Below are 14,360 nucleotides of genomic sequence, written 5' to 3'. Positions count from 1 at the left end.
GATGGACAGACGGACGGACGGACGGAGGGAGCGGTATGGAACGATGCATAGTTGGATGGATAGGATGATCGGACTGGAGTGGATGGAGTGGATGGGCTGGGATATGATGATAGATACGATAGATCGGACAAAACAGATAGATAAGTAAGAGATGGATCAATAGAGATGGTGTAGATAGGAAGAAATTCCCAAACAGATAGCTAGCTAAATAGATCGACAAGGATGATGGTATTGGGGCAAAAGAGGCAAGATGAGAGGCCGATGGCCTGAAACTGACGGCTATTGTTCATCGTTGTCACACGCGGAATCTGCAAACTTTGGAATTGCACAATCTCGGAGATGTTGCACTGATTGTGCCTCGCAAAGCTGGCGGTATTCCATGAGTTTGGCTGAGCCAATGCTCAAAGATTGGCAAACCGAGGAAACAGTCGTGATTCAAAAAACCGCTATCATGGAGTGAGTGTGTGGTGTGTCGTGGTGCACTAGGCGGAAATATTTATCCTCTGATTTATCGCGAATTATTTTATTCATAATCATTTAACTATTTATACAAAGGTGCAAACACATTGAGGAAAGAGGTATTATAGACGACCTTATAATTATAATCGTTATGATATATGGACATCTTGAAATCCTAATAATCATGATGTTTGTGGGCGCAAGTTGCATGTTAGGCTCTGTTTGCCCTAATCTCAAGATATGGTTGCCCAAAGCTGGGGCATGTGCCTGAAATCCAAGTTTGTGGCAAGAGTTCGAAGTTTGCCACAGACTACCATAGCACAGTTCTACACAATCGGTACTGGGAGCAAGCATATTTTGCACGCAAGAAGCATTTGCATAACACGCAAATTACAGGCCATAACCGATGTGCACAAGAGCATTGACAACACGACGATGCTGCTCTTGTGACCAGTATCTTACAGAAGCATTCGAAGGACGGGTCCTTATAGGACAAGCAAGGAAGGCATATCGGAATCAACTGCAATTATTACCTACTTCGCTATGTTATTGCATCGACCTGGGCTGTTATCCTACACTCTACCGATGCTTTTATCAAATATTATACCACCAATCAATGGAATGTATAGGTATTCTCTAGTGTACCGTTGGTTGACATTGAGCCTTAGATTCTGCCGATGTTTCAAACAAATATATCGAGCAGCAGTGCATTACACCAGCCACCACACTTGCAGCAATCATTTGCTCCACATTGAAATGCATATTCTGGATGTGACCTCGCTCTAGAACTAGCTGGACGGCCACACTAAATTTATCATAATTACAATCACACATTACAGATCAATCAGAGCATTCCGGCCACGCCAAACTAGTTGAGAGTGTCGTGCTGCTCGATTTTTTTCCTAGTCAAAGAACCACGTACATGCTGATGTGGTAGAGGGCCAATGAGATCGCGCCCTTTAAGTTATGCACAGCACGTATGGGGCACTATTATAGTTGATCACATATATTAGCCATTTGCATATAATATTATGTATCGAAACAGACAGTAGAAAGATAGCCGTTCTCTGTGATCCGTGGGGTTGGTTACTTGCCCATTAACTAGCTAGGTAAAGACATCCTGGGGATTTTATCGGCGATCTGGCCGGTTTTTGACGTACGATATTCAAATCTTGTCGGCGACTAGGTCGTAAGGCCGACATAAGCGGGCCTTTATGTGTAAGCCTAGAAGTAGGTTTTATCTGCGAAGCTAATTCTGAGTGGTATGATTGTTTGGTCCTGGAGTGGAGTGGAGATTCCTGGCTTGATATTTTCCAAATGCCGTGTATAAGCATAGCGGTACCATTCGCGAAACATCTGGTTTGTTAGGTGCATTCAAAACAAGATATCTAACAAAGCAGAGGTGGCTGATGGGTGTCCCTGGCTGCTTGCACTGACTGCTCCGTCGTTCCTCTGCAGAGTGGCCCACTGTGATGCAAAAGTGCAGTTGGAAGGCTTTGTTTGGGAAAAAACCTTTACTTCACTGGTGCATTTGTCAGTGTAGCTACTACGACGTGGATGTAAGCGTCTGCTCTTCATTGCTTTTCTTTGTTGCCGCAGCGACCAGCAGTATAGGAACTACACAGCAAAAACCGCTCGAATTCGACGGCGGTTATCGCGGTTATAAATTCGCTTAAATTACACAGTGTCGCACTGAACCGTACTCTGTAGTAATATAACATGGAAAGTAGCGATAGTCTGCCGTCCGGCCCGCCGCCGCTTCCGCCGGAAGAAGACTGCCAAGTTCCTCCGGCGCCGCCCTCCCCACCACTGCCAGAACAAATGTCCAGTGATTCTTGTCGGCCACTGGACTTTGACGAGGGCAGTGCGGACGGGGAGCCGGGCGGTATCGACGGCCCGCCCGCGAAGAGGGTGCGAGTCGGCGATCAGGATTTCTTCTCGAAGAAGGCCGATAATTTTGAGCTGCACATCCTCGACGAAGCGGACGACGACGATGACGACGACGACCTGTCGACAGGCGAACTGGATGACGGGTATGTGCGTAGACGGGGAGCGCGGGCGCGCCGACTTCCTGCGCGATTTTCGTCGACGAAAACCGCCATTTCATTCACGGCTGAGCGCTAGCGTGGTCATGTCGCATTATTTGAATTCGCGTAGCATGCCTTCGGTACGTGTATGCAGCCAAATGGTTGACGGTCCCTTTATGACCAGTGCAGACTTCCTGCGACAGGCGCGATTTTCGACGACGAAAACCGCCATTTTATTTTACGGCTCAGCGCTAGCGTGGTCATGTCGCATTACTTGAATTCGCGTAGCATGCCTTCGGTATGTGTATGCAGCCAGTGGTCGACGGTCCTTCTATGCGGAACGAATATGTTCTCGGTATCAGAGTTGAAAAGTTATATGTACATGCAGCTAATGGTTGACGGCCTTCTATGTGGAATAAATATATTCTCGAGTTCGAAAGGCTTTAGGTATCATATTAGTTAAACAAATTAATTGACAATGCTGATGATTTTAAACAAATGAAACTAAATAAATAGAAGTGACGGAGGGCGAAATACAGCCGAGTGTCAGAGTTTGACATGGTCGGTGTTCCCCATGCACTGCTACCCTCGATCGTTGCAGGTCGGTCACCGACGGCGATTCTCTGGATGAGGATGAGATCGAAGCGATGCTGGACGCCGGCATGGAAGGCTACGAGAAGTCGCGGAGCAAAGATGGCGGCGTCCCCGACCACGAGCAGCGCGAGAAGATTGTACTGAAGCGTGAGTGAGGTTGCGGAGGCGCAGTCGTACACAGTACGCCGGGCTCGAGGCGCGTACCCCCTTGAGATACGTTACAAAGTAAAGAGGCAGCTCTGTGGTAGAGATGCCTCGCTGGTTCTGTCGTTATGTCAGTGGTGGTGAGCAATGTGACCAGCAATGTGATTGTACGGAAGCATGGGGAAGCGGTCGTACTCGCTCGCTGTGTGTCCGGTTTAAAGCCCGGCGCACACGTGAGTTATTTTACTCAGGTAAAATGACGCATGAGTCAAATTACTCGACGAAAATCCGCTGCACACGTGAGTGAAATGACGCATGCGTCAAATTACTCAACGAAAATCTGCCGCACACGTGAATAAAATGACTCATGCGCCATTTTACTTGAGTAAAATAACTCACGTGTGCGCCGGGCATAAGCCGCGCACCCTCGAGATGCGTTGTAGATCCTTACTCAGGGCACGAAATTCAGATTTTTGCACACCGGCTGAGAGGGCTGGTAACAGCAATTTCTTACCAGCCCTCACCATTATTTACCAGCCCTCATAAATTTTGTTTGTAAAATCAATGTCATGTTTCACGCTTGCATTTTCGATTTCAAATGTGTAAAATGTTGATAAATTATGGCGTGATATTCTTCAGGTAAAATAGTAATGTAGGCTATTTGCTCATTAATGCTATAATAAAAATAAAAATGTAGGTACTCGGTAACTGAAACCACCGGCTCGGAGGGCTGGTGTTTTGCCAATGTTACCGGCCCTCCAAATAATTTGCCAGCATGGGCCGGTGTTGATTTCGCGCCCTGTTACTGACCTCCGAGCCAACGAGGCAGCTGTGTGATAGAGATGCCTTGGTGGTAAGGTCAGTGGTGGTGGGCAATGTGACGATTTTTCACGTCAAAAACTGCGAGGTTGCAGACACTGGCCGAGTCGGGGAATTTTCTGGAGGTGGAAAGACTTGCTACTATATTCATTAGAGGTGGAAGGACATGTGCATCGCTCACCCTTCTTATTCTCTTCCATCTGTCTCTATCTCTCTCACTTTCACTCTCACTCTCACTCTCTCTATCTCACTCTCACCCTAGCTCTCTCTAGCTCTCCTTTGTGGCTCAGACATGAAACAGTAGACCTATTTCTGGTATTGGTCACATAAAACAATCACTGAGGACATAAAACTCTAGAATTGACCACCATCGCTGTCATCGCTGGCATATTCCAGAGATGACCTTGCCCAGTGACGAGAAAATGGATGAATTTCATCATCTCTTGAGAGCTTCACGAATTTGAACTCGGACGAAATCTTTCGTGTGTTTTCTCGTTTTATTCACACTCAAGATAGCTTTACAACATGATCTTGTCGCTCGTGCTTCTAGCAAGAGGGCAGGACCCGTTCAATGTGCTACCGGAGGGTTGGGTAGAGGTGACCCACAACAGTGGCATGCCAATCTACCTACACAAGGTCAGCCGAGTCTGCTCCGTCTCCAGGCCGTACTTCTTGGGACCGGGGAGTGCCAGAGTGAGTAACATTAATAATTAGCTATGTTAGTAAATGTTAATTAAACAGATCTTCTGCCCATATGTAGTCAGAAGTGTAAACCTAGCGGGGATATGCGAAATTTAACGTTGGGACAAAAATGCCTAATAAGTAACAGTAAATATCTAAAAGTCATCCACGTAGCATAAAATGTGCACACATTGTTCGTACATCACTACGAGATAGACCGTTAATGGCTGTTGTCCATAACTGCATATACTGAGATCATGTAAAGACAGTAAATACTGGTAAATTTAATATAAAAAATTATTGGTTTTATTGCAAATGCATACATTAGGTTAAAAGGGTAAAGTGCATGGCAAAACCATGATTTCAACTAATATAACAAAAGGAACATGTATGGAGTAAACTCTAGTTATAATGGTATCGAAATTTTTATTTTTCTAGAAACACGACCTTCCAATCACTTCCATTCCGTGCCTTTATTATCGCCGTGAGCTTGAGAGAGAAAAGGCCGTGCAGAAGACAGAGTCTACTGGGCAGCAGCCCGAAAATGCTGAAAATGGTGTTCCACAGAACAGTGCGCCACCTGGTGATGAGATAGCAAAGCTAGCAAGTCAAGTGAAGCTGCAGAGTGCAGAAGAACTGTCTATAGGTGAGAATGTTAATGATCTCGGTTATTGTATACGCCATATTTTTCACGTATAGATATTTTTGCGAATTCAGACTTGACGGACGATTTCGCGAGTGGTTAATTTCGCGGTCGGTGAATTTCCGAATCGGTGAAGAACAGCGTGTTGTTATTTTCGCGGTCGGGAACGCTTTCGCGAAATTCGCGAAAATTAAACCACTGCGAAATATACAGCATATACAGTATTCTATACCTGCAAAAATGTTTAGTTATATTGTAACAACTAATATACCTAGCGCTATTGACCTTGTGAGATTATACATGGCAAGTGAGAATATGCTTGGCTTCAGAGGTACATATCTAGGTTGTTAATTCGATGTTAAACATCCAATGACTTGTATCCATGAAAATCTTTGTTAGATTTGTTGTGTATTTGATTACGGTTATTAATGAAAGATTGTTAAAGTGACTGACATTTTCGAGAAATTTATAACAATATTTTGGGAAAAGCTGCGAAAGTCTATTGGGAAATGTGATGGGGTGTAACGTGAAAGATGAGAGCAGGTTATTTCTGTTCATGGTGATATTTCAGATCCACTTGTGTTTCGGGAGTACTGCATGCGGCTGTTTGAGTTTCAAAATATCACCGTGCGAAGATTCAAGTAAGTAGGATTGGTGTGATTTCAAGATGCCGATTTCTCTGACGACAATTTATCTGATTGATCTGATTTTTTGATCGATTGATTTTTCTTATATTTTGATTGATCTGATCTGATTTAAGATACTGATTTGATCTGGTCTGTGGAACAGATTTTGCCATCTATATGTGTGATACATGTCATGTTCAAGTGTACAGGTTCAAGTTTTATCTGGGATTAGAATGTCATTCGAAGGCTGAATTGAGAAATGTGTGTTTCGACATCGTATGATTCACAGTGAACGCTTATGTCGTTACAGAAATTGGGCAGATAAGCGTAAACACAGAAAAATTCTCAAGCAGCAGTCAAGACCGACTCTGGTAATTAGCATAATTAGGGAAGTGTACTGACGACGTGATCCGTTCACAGTCTAGCTAGTGACTGATGACTGGATGTTAACCTGATGACTGATCCAGGCAGCAGTTTTCTTGCACACGTCCTAACCGGTTTTTAACGTCTATATTTCGAGCTTCTTTGCCCTGTGTCAACACTATCACGTGCAGAAAACCCACTGGGTTGTCTGGATCCCCTTGGTATACTACCCAAGTTAGTATGTAAGGTGGGAGGGAAGGTGGCTAAAATCCAGGGGAAGTGTGCTTCTTCGATATTGTCGTCTGCGTAGTTGGTGCGCAGTCACGTAGCAGCTTGCGGTCTTCTTGCAGCCTGCTGATCTAAAGCTGATCCGTTGCCCGCTGCCGGCTGATCGTACGGACATGAGCAAGGCACTCAGGAAAGGTACGTGTGCCAGGTTTTGTAGGCAGTAACCAGTGCGACAGCGACGTATGCTATGACGTATTGTAAAAGTATGCTATGACGTATTGTAAAAGTATGCTATGACGTATTGTAAAAGTATGCTATGACGTATTGTAAAAGTATGCTATGACGTATTGTAAAAGTATGCTATGTATTGTATATGATGGATAATTGCCTAAATAAATAAATGGGGAAAAAAAGAATAAATTGTGAGGCATTCACGGTGATGTTTGTGATGGTGGTGTTGAACTGTTGATGATGATGAGGTATTGGAGACCACGCTACTGCTGTCTAATATGGCTGATGATGTTGGTTGTGGCTACACCCAGGGAGTACACTCTACTTTCAGATTGTGTTCTGATCAATCCGACCGGAAAGTCGACAGTGTGCATTCTACACGAGTATGTGCAGCAGGCAATGCGAACGCATCCCAAATACACGTACAAGGAGATAGGTAGGGTAATGTTCAGAACTGGCACTGATATAGAACTTTTGAAACCCTCAGAAAGTAAGAATGTCTTCTCTGTTCTTGCAGTATTTATGAGTGTGTTATAATGTGTAAGTGCATATCATCATCAAGTTTAAATTGGGGAAGAGAGTAACTACCTGTTTTAATCTTGAAATCGGTGCCTCATTGTAAATATTACAGCGTGTTCATTTAAATTATTAAACTTGAGTATGGTTTTATCATTCGTTATTGTTAGCACGGTTACTATGTTTTATAGAGAACTCAAAGACGCCGTTCTCTGCTATGGTTCAGATTGACGATGTAAACTATGGAACAGGGTTCGGAAGCAGCAAGAAAACTGCCAAGATTGATGCAGGTACTAATGCCTCTGAAAACCGAGTCTTTTCGGACAAAAAAAAAACTATTGCAGTGTATGAAGATAAGATATAGTGTACACTGTGTAATGCTATTTTCGCTGCAATGAGAATGCTGTTATATGTGTGTAAAGCCAGATTTTAAGTGTAACACATGTATCGTTCACTTTATCGTCATGTATCTAATGGAGTGTTCGCGTAACATTCACTTTATCAGCTCGTGTTCTACTTCTCGCACGCAGCTCGAGTCACGTTAGAGATTCTGATTCCTGACATGAAGGAGTTATTCATAGAGGAAGGCAACTCCGGAGCAAACAGCTACCCAACCAAAGCAGACCTATCTGTAAGTACACGTGAGAGATCACTGACATGCGGTTTTAATACCATAACATTTTAGTTAGTTATCCTTCGTGGGTGCCTGGATGGCACATAAGGCAGTGACAAGAGATCTCCAATATCGTCGGCCCGCTGCTACTTCCCTCAGTGTGTCCCATGACAGGTGACGCATCTGCATCTCATAACATTTTAGTATGCACATATTAAACACTATGTTATGTGGCATCGTGGAAATGCTGCTTTAATATTAAAACATTTTAGTATGCACATATTAAACACTATGTTATGTGGCATCGTGGAAATGCTGCTTTAATACCATAAGATTTTAGTATGTACATATTAAACACTATGTCATGTGGCATCGTGGAAATGCTGCTTTAATACCATAACATTTTAGTATGTACATATTAAACACTCACATTATAAATTCATTCTACCCTATTGCCCCCTCTCTCTCTCTCTCTCTCTCCCCTGTACTCTTTTTCTCCCTCGTTCTCTCACCCTCTCGTCTATTTTCGTACGCGTGTTAAGGAAATTTAACTGTGAAGTTGCTGAATCTCTACATTGCAGTATTTCGATGAGGTGCGTGTTGTTGACCCGAGAGTGAACGAGTTGTGCACTAAAGCCGGCCAGGTTGGTCCTTACCTCATCCTGCTCGAATGCTTGAAAAGGTAAGTCTGGATCGAACTGGGGCGCTGTATTTCCATTCAAATCTAATAAATTACATAAATAAATTTTAATAAATTACTAAATACATAACATGCATACATACATGTATGCTGTACATATAGGACTAGCGAATAACAGACCTTCTAGACATCGATCATTGATATCTTGTGAAACATCCAATTTTATTATTGCAATGAATTATTGCATTCGTTCTGGCGGTTGTACGTGAATGTTACAGTGTGCTGCCCCTGGTGGAGTAGTGCTATTTATGTATTTAGCAGTGCTTGATGTACGGACAGCATGCAGTTTCTCGTAATTCATTCTAATTTACGAGAAGGGATGCAGTATTTTATGGTTCAGTATTAGTGTCAGTAAGGTTGTTCAAAGTATTCATACTAAATGGGATTTTTCTGTTAAATCATAGTTAGCAATCAATTTAACTTCATTTTATCACAATCTATGGGTCTAAAATGTGTAAAAGTGAATTTCAGAGGTGTCCCATACTATGGCTGATAGGGTCTATGTCTCCCCGGGTACTGCCGGAATGTAACCTGGGTACGGTCCGGTATACCGGAACGTACCCTGGTAACTATCTGATATGGTTAGGGTTAGGGTTAGGGAGTAGGCATAGGCGACTCCATAGACTCGTTAGTGGAGTAGGCGAGGTACGGTCTGGCATATTAGATAGTACCAGGGTACGTTCCGGCAGTACCCAGGGAGACATAGACTCTGGCAGCCATACTATGAGGGCCCCTATCATGTGTGAGGGGAGGCACATAATATGTAGCTATAGTAGTGCCATCGGTGATGTAAACGAGCAATCATCGGATAGCTTTCAAAACATGTTTTTACAATTATTTCCAGTGAATGTTGCACTACACAGTTTAGTAAGTAGCATAAACTAAACAGAATTTATCGATTAACAATAACCCTTCCCAAAAAGATTTCGAATTTGAAGCTTTAACAAGAGATCCGTCAGGTTTGGTTTCATATACTATGACAGACAGTCAGAGCAAATTTGTCAGTAATGCAAATAGCCGGGGAAGGTTGCGCCCACCCTATTGACTAACTTTCCCGTAGGCTCGTCCTCATGGGACCTAACATTCCTGCCCCCTATAATAAGATCTGCGCTTCATCTCCTTCCTGGCCGTGTTATAACGATGTGTGGCAGGATGTTGCTAGGTTGCAGTCGTAATAATCGCGTTACCGCTGGGCCGGCACGCGCCCGCTTCCCACGGCGGCAAGCGTTGGTGTCAATTACATTCTCGCATTGCGCAATTCGCTGACCAGGCCCGCAACCTACATCTACGCAGTACGCATCATTAGTGTGCGCAAGCTTTGGGGAATTTTAATTTGCTGCTGAAACGGGCCAGCGTCGTAAGGCGTGCATTGCTGATTAAGTTAATGACACTTAGTGTAATGAGTTTGCGGCAGTGGAGTTACGTACTTAGAGCGGCTTGCGCAAATCTGAATTCTGTTTCTAGTCGTGCGACATTGTTCACCTCGTTCCTCATTTCGCACGCCGATTATGTTTTATTGATACATAATTCAAAGCGTTATGCAAAGGTGACCTGAGTCTTTAAGAAAAAGCGCGCGTTGGCATGTTAAGCTACTAGGTACTGTCACTAGCTAACCAGCTACATCATTTCTCATGTTCACTGTTGTTCATAAACTAACGCGTAAAACACTGCACTCCAAAGCATCTAAGACATGACTTTTGGTCTGTTATAGCGCCAGTTATATTTTACGTTATTTATCTTTCGTTATATTTACGTATATATTACGTTATGATATTTAACTTTCCAAACAAAGAGAATCACTACGGTGTCTGTTAAAGTAAGATATTTGATATAGCAATAGAGATATCATATCATCAGATACATATCATGACGTCATATATATATATATATTATCAGGAGTGGATAATAGAGATATTATAATATATATATATATATATATATATATATATATATAGTGATATATACGGTGCGAACGGTGTTACCGATTGCAGAAACAATGGCATGGGCGACACTGCGATCGCTTGCGAGGTCACAAACAACCAACACCAGAAGAACGAGTTTACGATGACCGTCGGCAAGCATTCGGCAAAGGTCACATGCAAGAACAAGCGCGAGGGAAAGCAAAGAGCCGCGCAGGCAATTTTACAGGTATGCGTCCTACTCCCGCCACCCTGCGTTTAACGTATCTGCTAAGGTCCCCCTATGCATTGGATATTATACAACTTGTTATGCATTGTTATAGATATTAAGCAACGGATAGGACCATTAAGCTGGTAAGTAACACTGCTGTTCATGATTTATAGACTTACACGTGTCTACTATTGTGATATATATAATATATACACATATATATATATATATATATATATATATATATCTGATTGGTGTCCTAGCTATGTACTTGTTTGTCATTCACAGAAAATGCATCCGCTTATTTCGAACTGGGGATCGCTGCTGCGGCTGTACGGCAAGGGGTCATGCAAAACCCTGAAAGAGAAAAAGGTAAAGTAGCGCAAGGACTTCGCTTACTGTAAATCGTATAAGGTGATGGCACCCTGAGGGAATGTTAAAGAGTATGGTGACACAATGATAACGTGCTGCATGCCACATCGTTCAAGGATGGCACTGCGTGTCTGTTTTGTAATCTTTCCATCTTCCACGACTGTTTCTAGCACATTAGGATCTAAGGACAAGATAGAAGCAGAAATGTGTGTATTGGTGTGGTAGGGTAGATAATTTGGGGTCTGTGTGTTAGTAGTTGGTGACGGACAAATATATATATACGGATATATATATATATATATATATATATATATATATATATATATACGAAGAAAAAGGTCAGCGAAATGCAATTTTTTTTACCACAGCAAAAGGAGCAGACGATTACTGAACTACAGAAAGCGAACAAACCGAACATGGCCATTCTCAGCAAGCTACAGATGGAGATGCGACAACTAGCCACGCAGAAGGTGAGTGCTGCCTCTCCATTTAGTCGTGCAAGCGAGCTGCGAAACACATTGTGCGGGGTCGGGGATGTGAAATGTTTCACAGGAAAAGTTGCGTCACGTGAGAACCTTGTCTGGACGACTGCATTGAATATTTTACGTGAAGAATTTACATGGGATAAATTATGTGGAGAGGGGTATCAAATTAATTATTGCTGAAAGTTTATGGTTAGGCAATCCTTGTGTTGAATATATTTAGGGTAGTCTTTACTCGAATACTATGAAAAGACTTGTAATTGAGCGCATTCTACCTAAAAGGCTCGTCTATGGGCTCGTCTAGTAGAATTCTAAGCAAATCTCTGCTGCTACTAACGTGCTGTATATTTGTAGGAGGCTATGCAAACAAAGGGGAGATTTGAGCCTGGTGATATAGTGTTGCCCTCAGCTTCAGCCACACTCAACACCATTGACCTGTGATACAGCGCACAATATAACTGCTTTTGGATTCGTGGACCTTTGATCATTGACACGTGGAAATGTTCTGCCATGCTAAACTTTTACACGTATAGCTGTTATGGGTTGTGAAGGTTGTTCATTCACTATGTAGTTATCATGACAAATTATACTGCCATTTAAATGTCAATTCCATTGTGTGTTCATCTGAGTGTATGTATGTAACTCATAAGTACCACCGCGTGACCTTTACAATTTTATGGAAAATGTGAGCATTGAAATGAGGACTAAAACCAAGAAATTATAGCAAATGACACGAGTACTGCATAAGTGTAATGTTTTATTAGTAACCAGAATCTATATACGGATGTAAACATGTATAATAAACATTTGAAATCGATACGAGAGTCTAAGAAATTGTTTTAGTCTGTGCATGCTAATGTTGCAGCAAATCATTAATGTCGTACTTTTTACACTATGTGTCATATGTTACCTTATTCTCACTTACATATTCTTATCTATTTGTAATATCTATTGCATTCCTCACTATATAATCCAGTTATGACATGCACTAATGTTTAGAGAAATATAATGCATTTAATTCCACGTTGCTCATGCGAATTAAATACTGTGCAAGTTATTATGCAAGAAAGCGGCTAACGCTCCATTAGGAGTGTTCCCAACTTTGATATCATTAATGATTAATGATTAATGATTGATAATCCTAACCCTAACCCTAACCTATAACATAACCCTAACCATCAATGACATTAAAGTTGGGAACACTCCTAATGGAGTATCACCCAAGAAAGCTACGCACACTACTAACTACTGTCAGTGTGGCTGGGAATTTTAGCAACCACCTGTCGTTAATCCCACCAATACGCTCTGTAATGTATTGTTTCATTATATTAACATTGCCCATACTAGATGGCGCTAGTTGTTTTCCCCTAAGAATAGACCGGATAGGATAGTGAAAGACAAGAGAGGAATGATGCCACTGCATTGTCCGTTGTGTTTATTTCACAATAAATTTATTATGTGAATACATATTATGTGAATACATCACACGCTCCAGGTATGTCTGTTTATGATCAGTTCATCCGTCCTTTTGAAGCCTATTCTGGGTATGGCAGCGGCGTAGCTGCCTTCTGGTGGTGAGTCTGGCACGAAGGAAAGTAATCGCTGTGTTGATCATAAGTGTTGCTTGACGCGATGCATCGAGCTTGATCCGTATCAACCTGGTATCCAACGCTGTGCAACACAACTGTGGCGCCTACAGGATATCAGACATCGAATGCCTATTTTCGCAAAGGCACAACAACGCAGTAGCCGTAGTATTTTCGTATATATTACGCATATACGAAATACATATATCCGTAGTTTTACGTTTTCGTAGCGGCCCGGGAAATGGAAATGCTCCTATTATTACGGCTGATGCGAATACAGAAACGACACGGAGTCACTAACATTCGATTAAATCGCTTACGTACTCGTGAGCGATGCGTCGTTATTGATTTTAGTATCTACAAACCGCGCAGCACGCGCCAAATGCTTCTCTATGACTCTTGAATTCTCGTGCAATCGAATTACGAACAATGCCGTGGTGGCAATAATGCTTGAACCCCCTATTGATCCCTGTAGGTGTTACATTACAATTTCTTGAATAGTATTTGAATGCAAATCGTCACGTTGCGAATAATTCGCCACGATTATGGTATTGGCCGATACTGGACGTACGTGTCTTCGTACGATAGAGAGATCTAGTTCATTTCTATATTTCATAGTTGATCATTCCGCGGCCCGAGGCAAGCACGCGTGCATGTGGTCACGCGCGATCTCTTTATTTGTAATGTCCTTTATTTCCAGAAACATATGTACGTTACATTATACGTTATAAAAAATATCTACAATACTGTGATGGTAGCATAGTTTAGTGATGGCACAAACAGGTATATGGCATAAACAGTTTTACAAAGTAGTGCATACATGAGCGTACTAATTATACTTTAGTACAAGAAGTTAATAAAGGAATGTTAGCATGCTAGTAGTAGCTGTAGGCCTTGAGCATAAAATGACAATCATCACTAAACATTTTCATGTAATGTTATATGACAAACACATGTATACCATATTCATATATTATATATATATATATATATATGCATCTATCTTGTTCATGCGCGATCACTTTGTGGTGAGCATGCGTACCTATTGTTCTCAGAGCGTCTGCTGCTGGGCAGACAGACGACGTCCCAGAGCGCTTGCAGCGGTTTCTGCCGTCCGTAACTATGACAACAAATTTGATTGCCGCC

General features: G+C 42.3%; 2 protein-coding genes across 5 annotated transcripts in view; one reads left to right on the top strand and one right to left on the bottom strand.

Annotated features, from left to right (window-relative positions):
• LOC106808839 (microprocessor complex subunit DGCR8-like) overlaps positions 1–12,445 on the top strand; it is a 14,900-nt gene extending 2,455 nt beyond the window's left edge. For 3 of the 4 annotated variants that reach the window (XM_014811721.1, XM_014811724.1, XM_014811723.1), the window contains exons 2-16: positions 2,059–2,492; positions 3,088–3,227; positions 4,594–4,736; positions 5,163–5,370; positions 5,939–6,008; positions 6,304–6,364; positions 6,707–6,779; positions 7,147–7,251; positions 7,523–7,621; positions 7,862–7,962; positions 8,526–8,626; positions 10,636–10,792; positions 11,063–11,146; positions 11,515–11,616; positions 11,983–12,445. In XM_014811721.1, the coding sequence (XP_014667207.1) occupies positions 2,179–2,492; positions 3,088–3,227; positions 4,594–4,736; positions 5,163–5,370; positions 5,939–6,008; positions 6,304–6,364; positions 6,707–6,779; positions 7,147–7,251; positions 7,523–7,621; positions 7,862–7,962; positions 8,526–8,626; positions 10,636–10,792; positions 11,063–11,146; positions 11,515–11,616; positions 11,983–12,069 (1,845 nt within the window). In that variant the 5' untranslated portion in view covers positions 2,059–2,178 and the 3' untranslated portion in view covers positions 12,070–12,445. Of the gene's footprint in view, positions 1–1,668; positions 2,493–3,087; positions 3,228–4,593; positions 4,737–5,162; positions 5,371–5,938; positions 6,009–6,303; positions 6,365–6,706; positions 6,780–7,146; positions 7,252–7,522; positions 7,622–7,861; positions 7,963–8,525; positions 8,627–10,635; positions 10,793–11,062; positions 11,147–11,514; positions 11,617–11,982 lie in introns of those variants that run through there. The other variant, XM_014811722.1, reaches the window with a different exon arrangement.
• LOC106808820 (signal transducer and activator of transcription 5B-like) overlaps positions 1–14,360 on the bottom strand; it is a 29,339-nt gene that overhangs the window by 6,856 nt on the left and 8,123 nt on the right. The window contains exon 2 of the mRNA XM_014811688.1: positions 11,045–11,051. The gene's annotated coding sequence lies outside the window, so the exon portion shown is untranslated. The remainder of the gene's footprint in view (positions 1–11,044; positions 11,052–14,360) is intronic.

The sequence above is a fragment of the Priapulus caudatus genome, unplaced genomic scaffold (assembly GCF_000485595.1).
Source record: "Priapulus caudatus unplaced genomic scaffold, Priapulus_caudatus-5.0.1 Scaffold308, whole genome shotgun sequence".
NCBI classification, from domain to species: Eukaryota; Metazoa; Priapulida; class Priapulimorpha; order Priapulimorphida; family Priapulidae; genus Priapulus; species Priapulus caudatus.
Note: the sequence above shows the minus strand (reverse complement) of the source record. Positions and strands in the feature narration are given on the sequence as shown.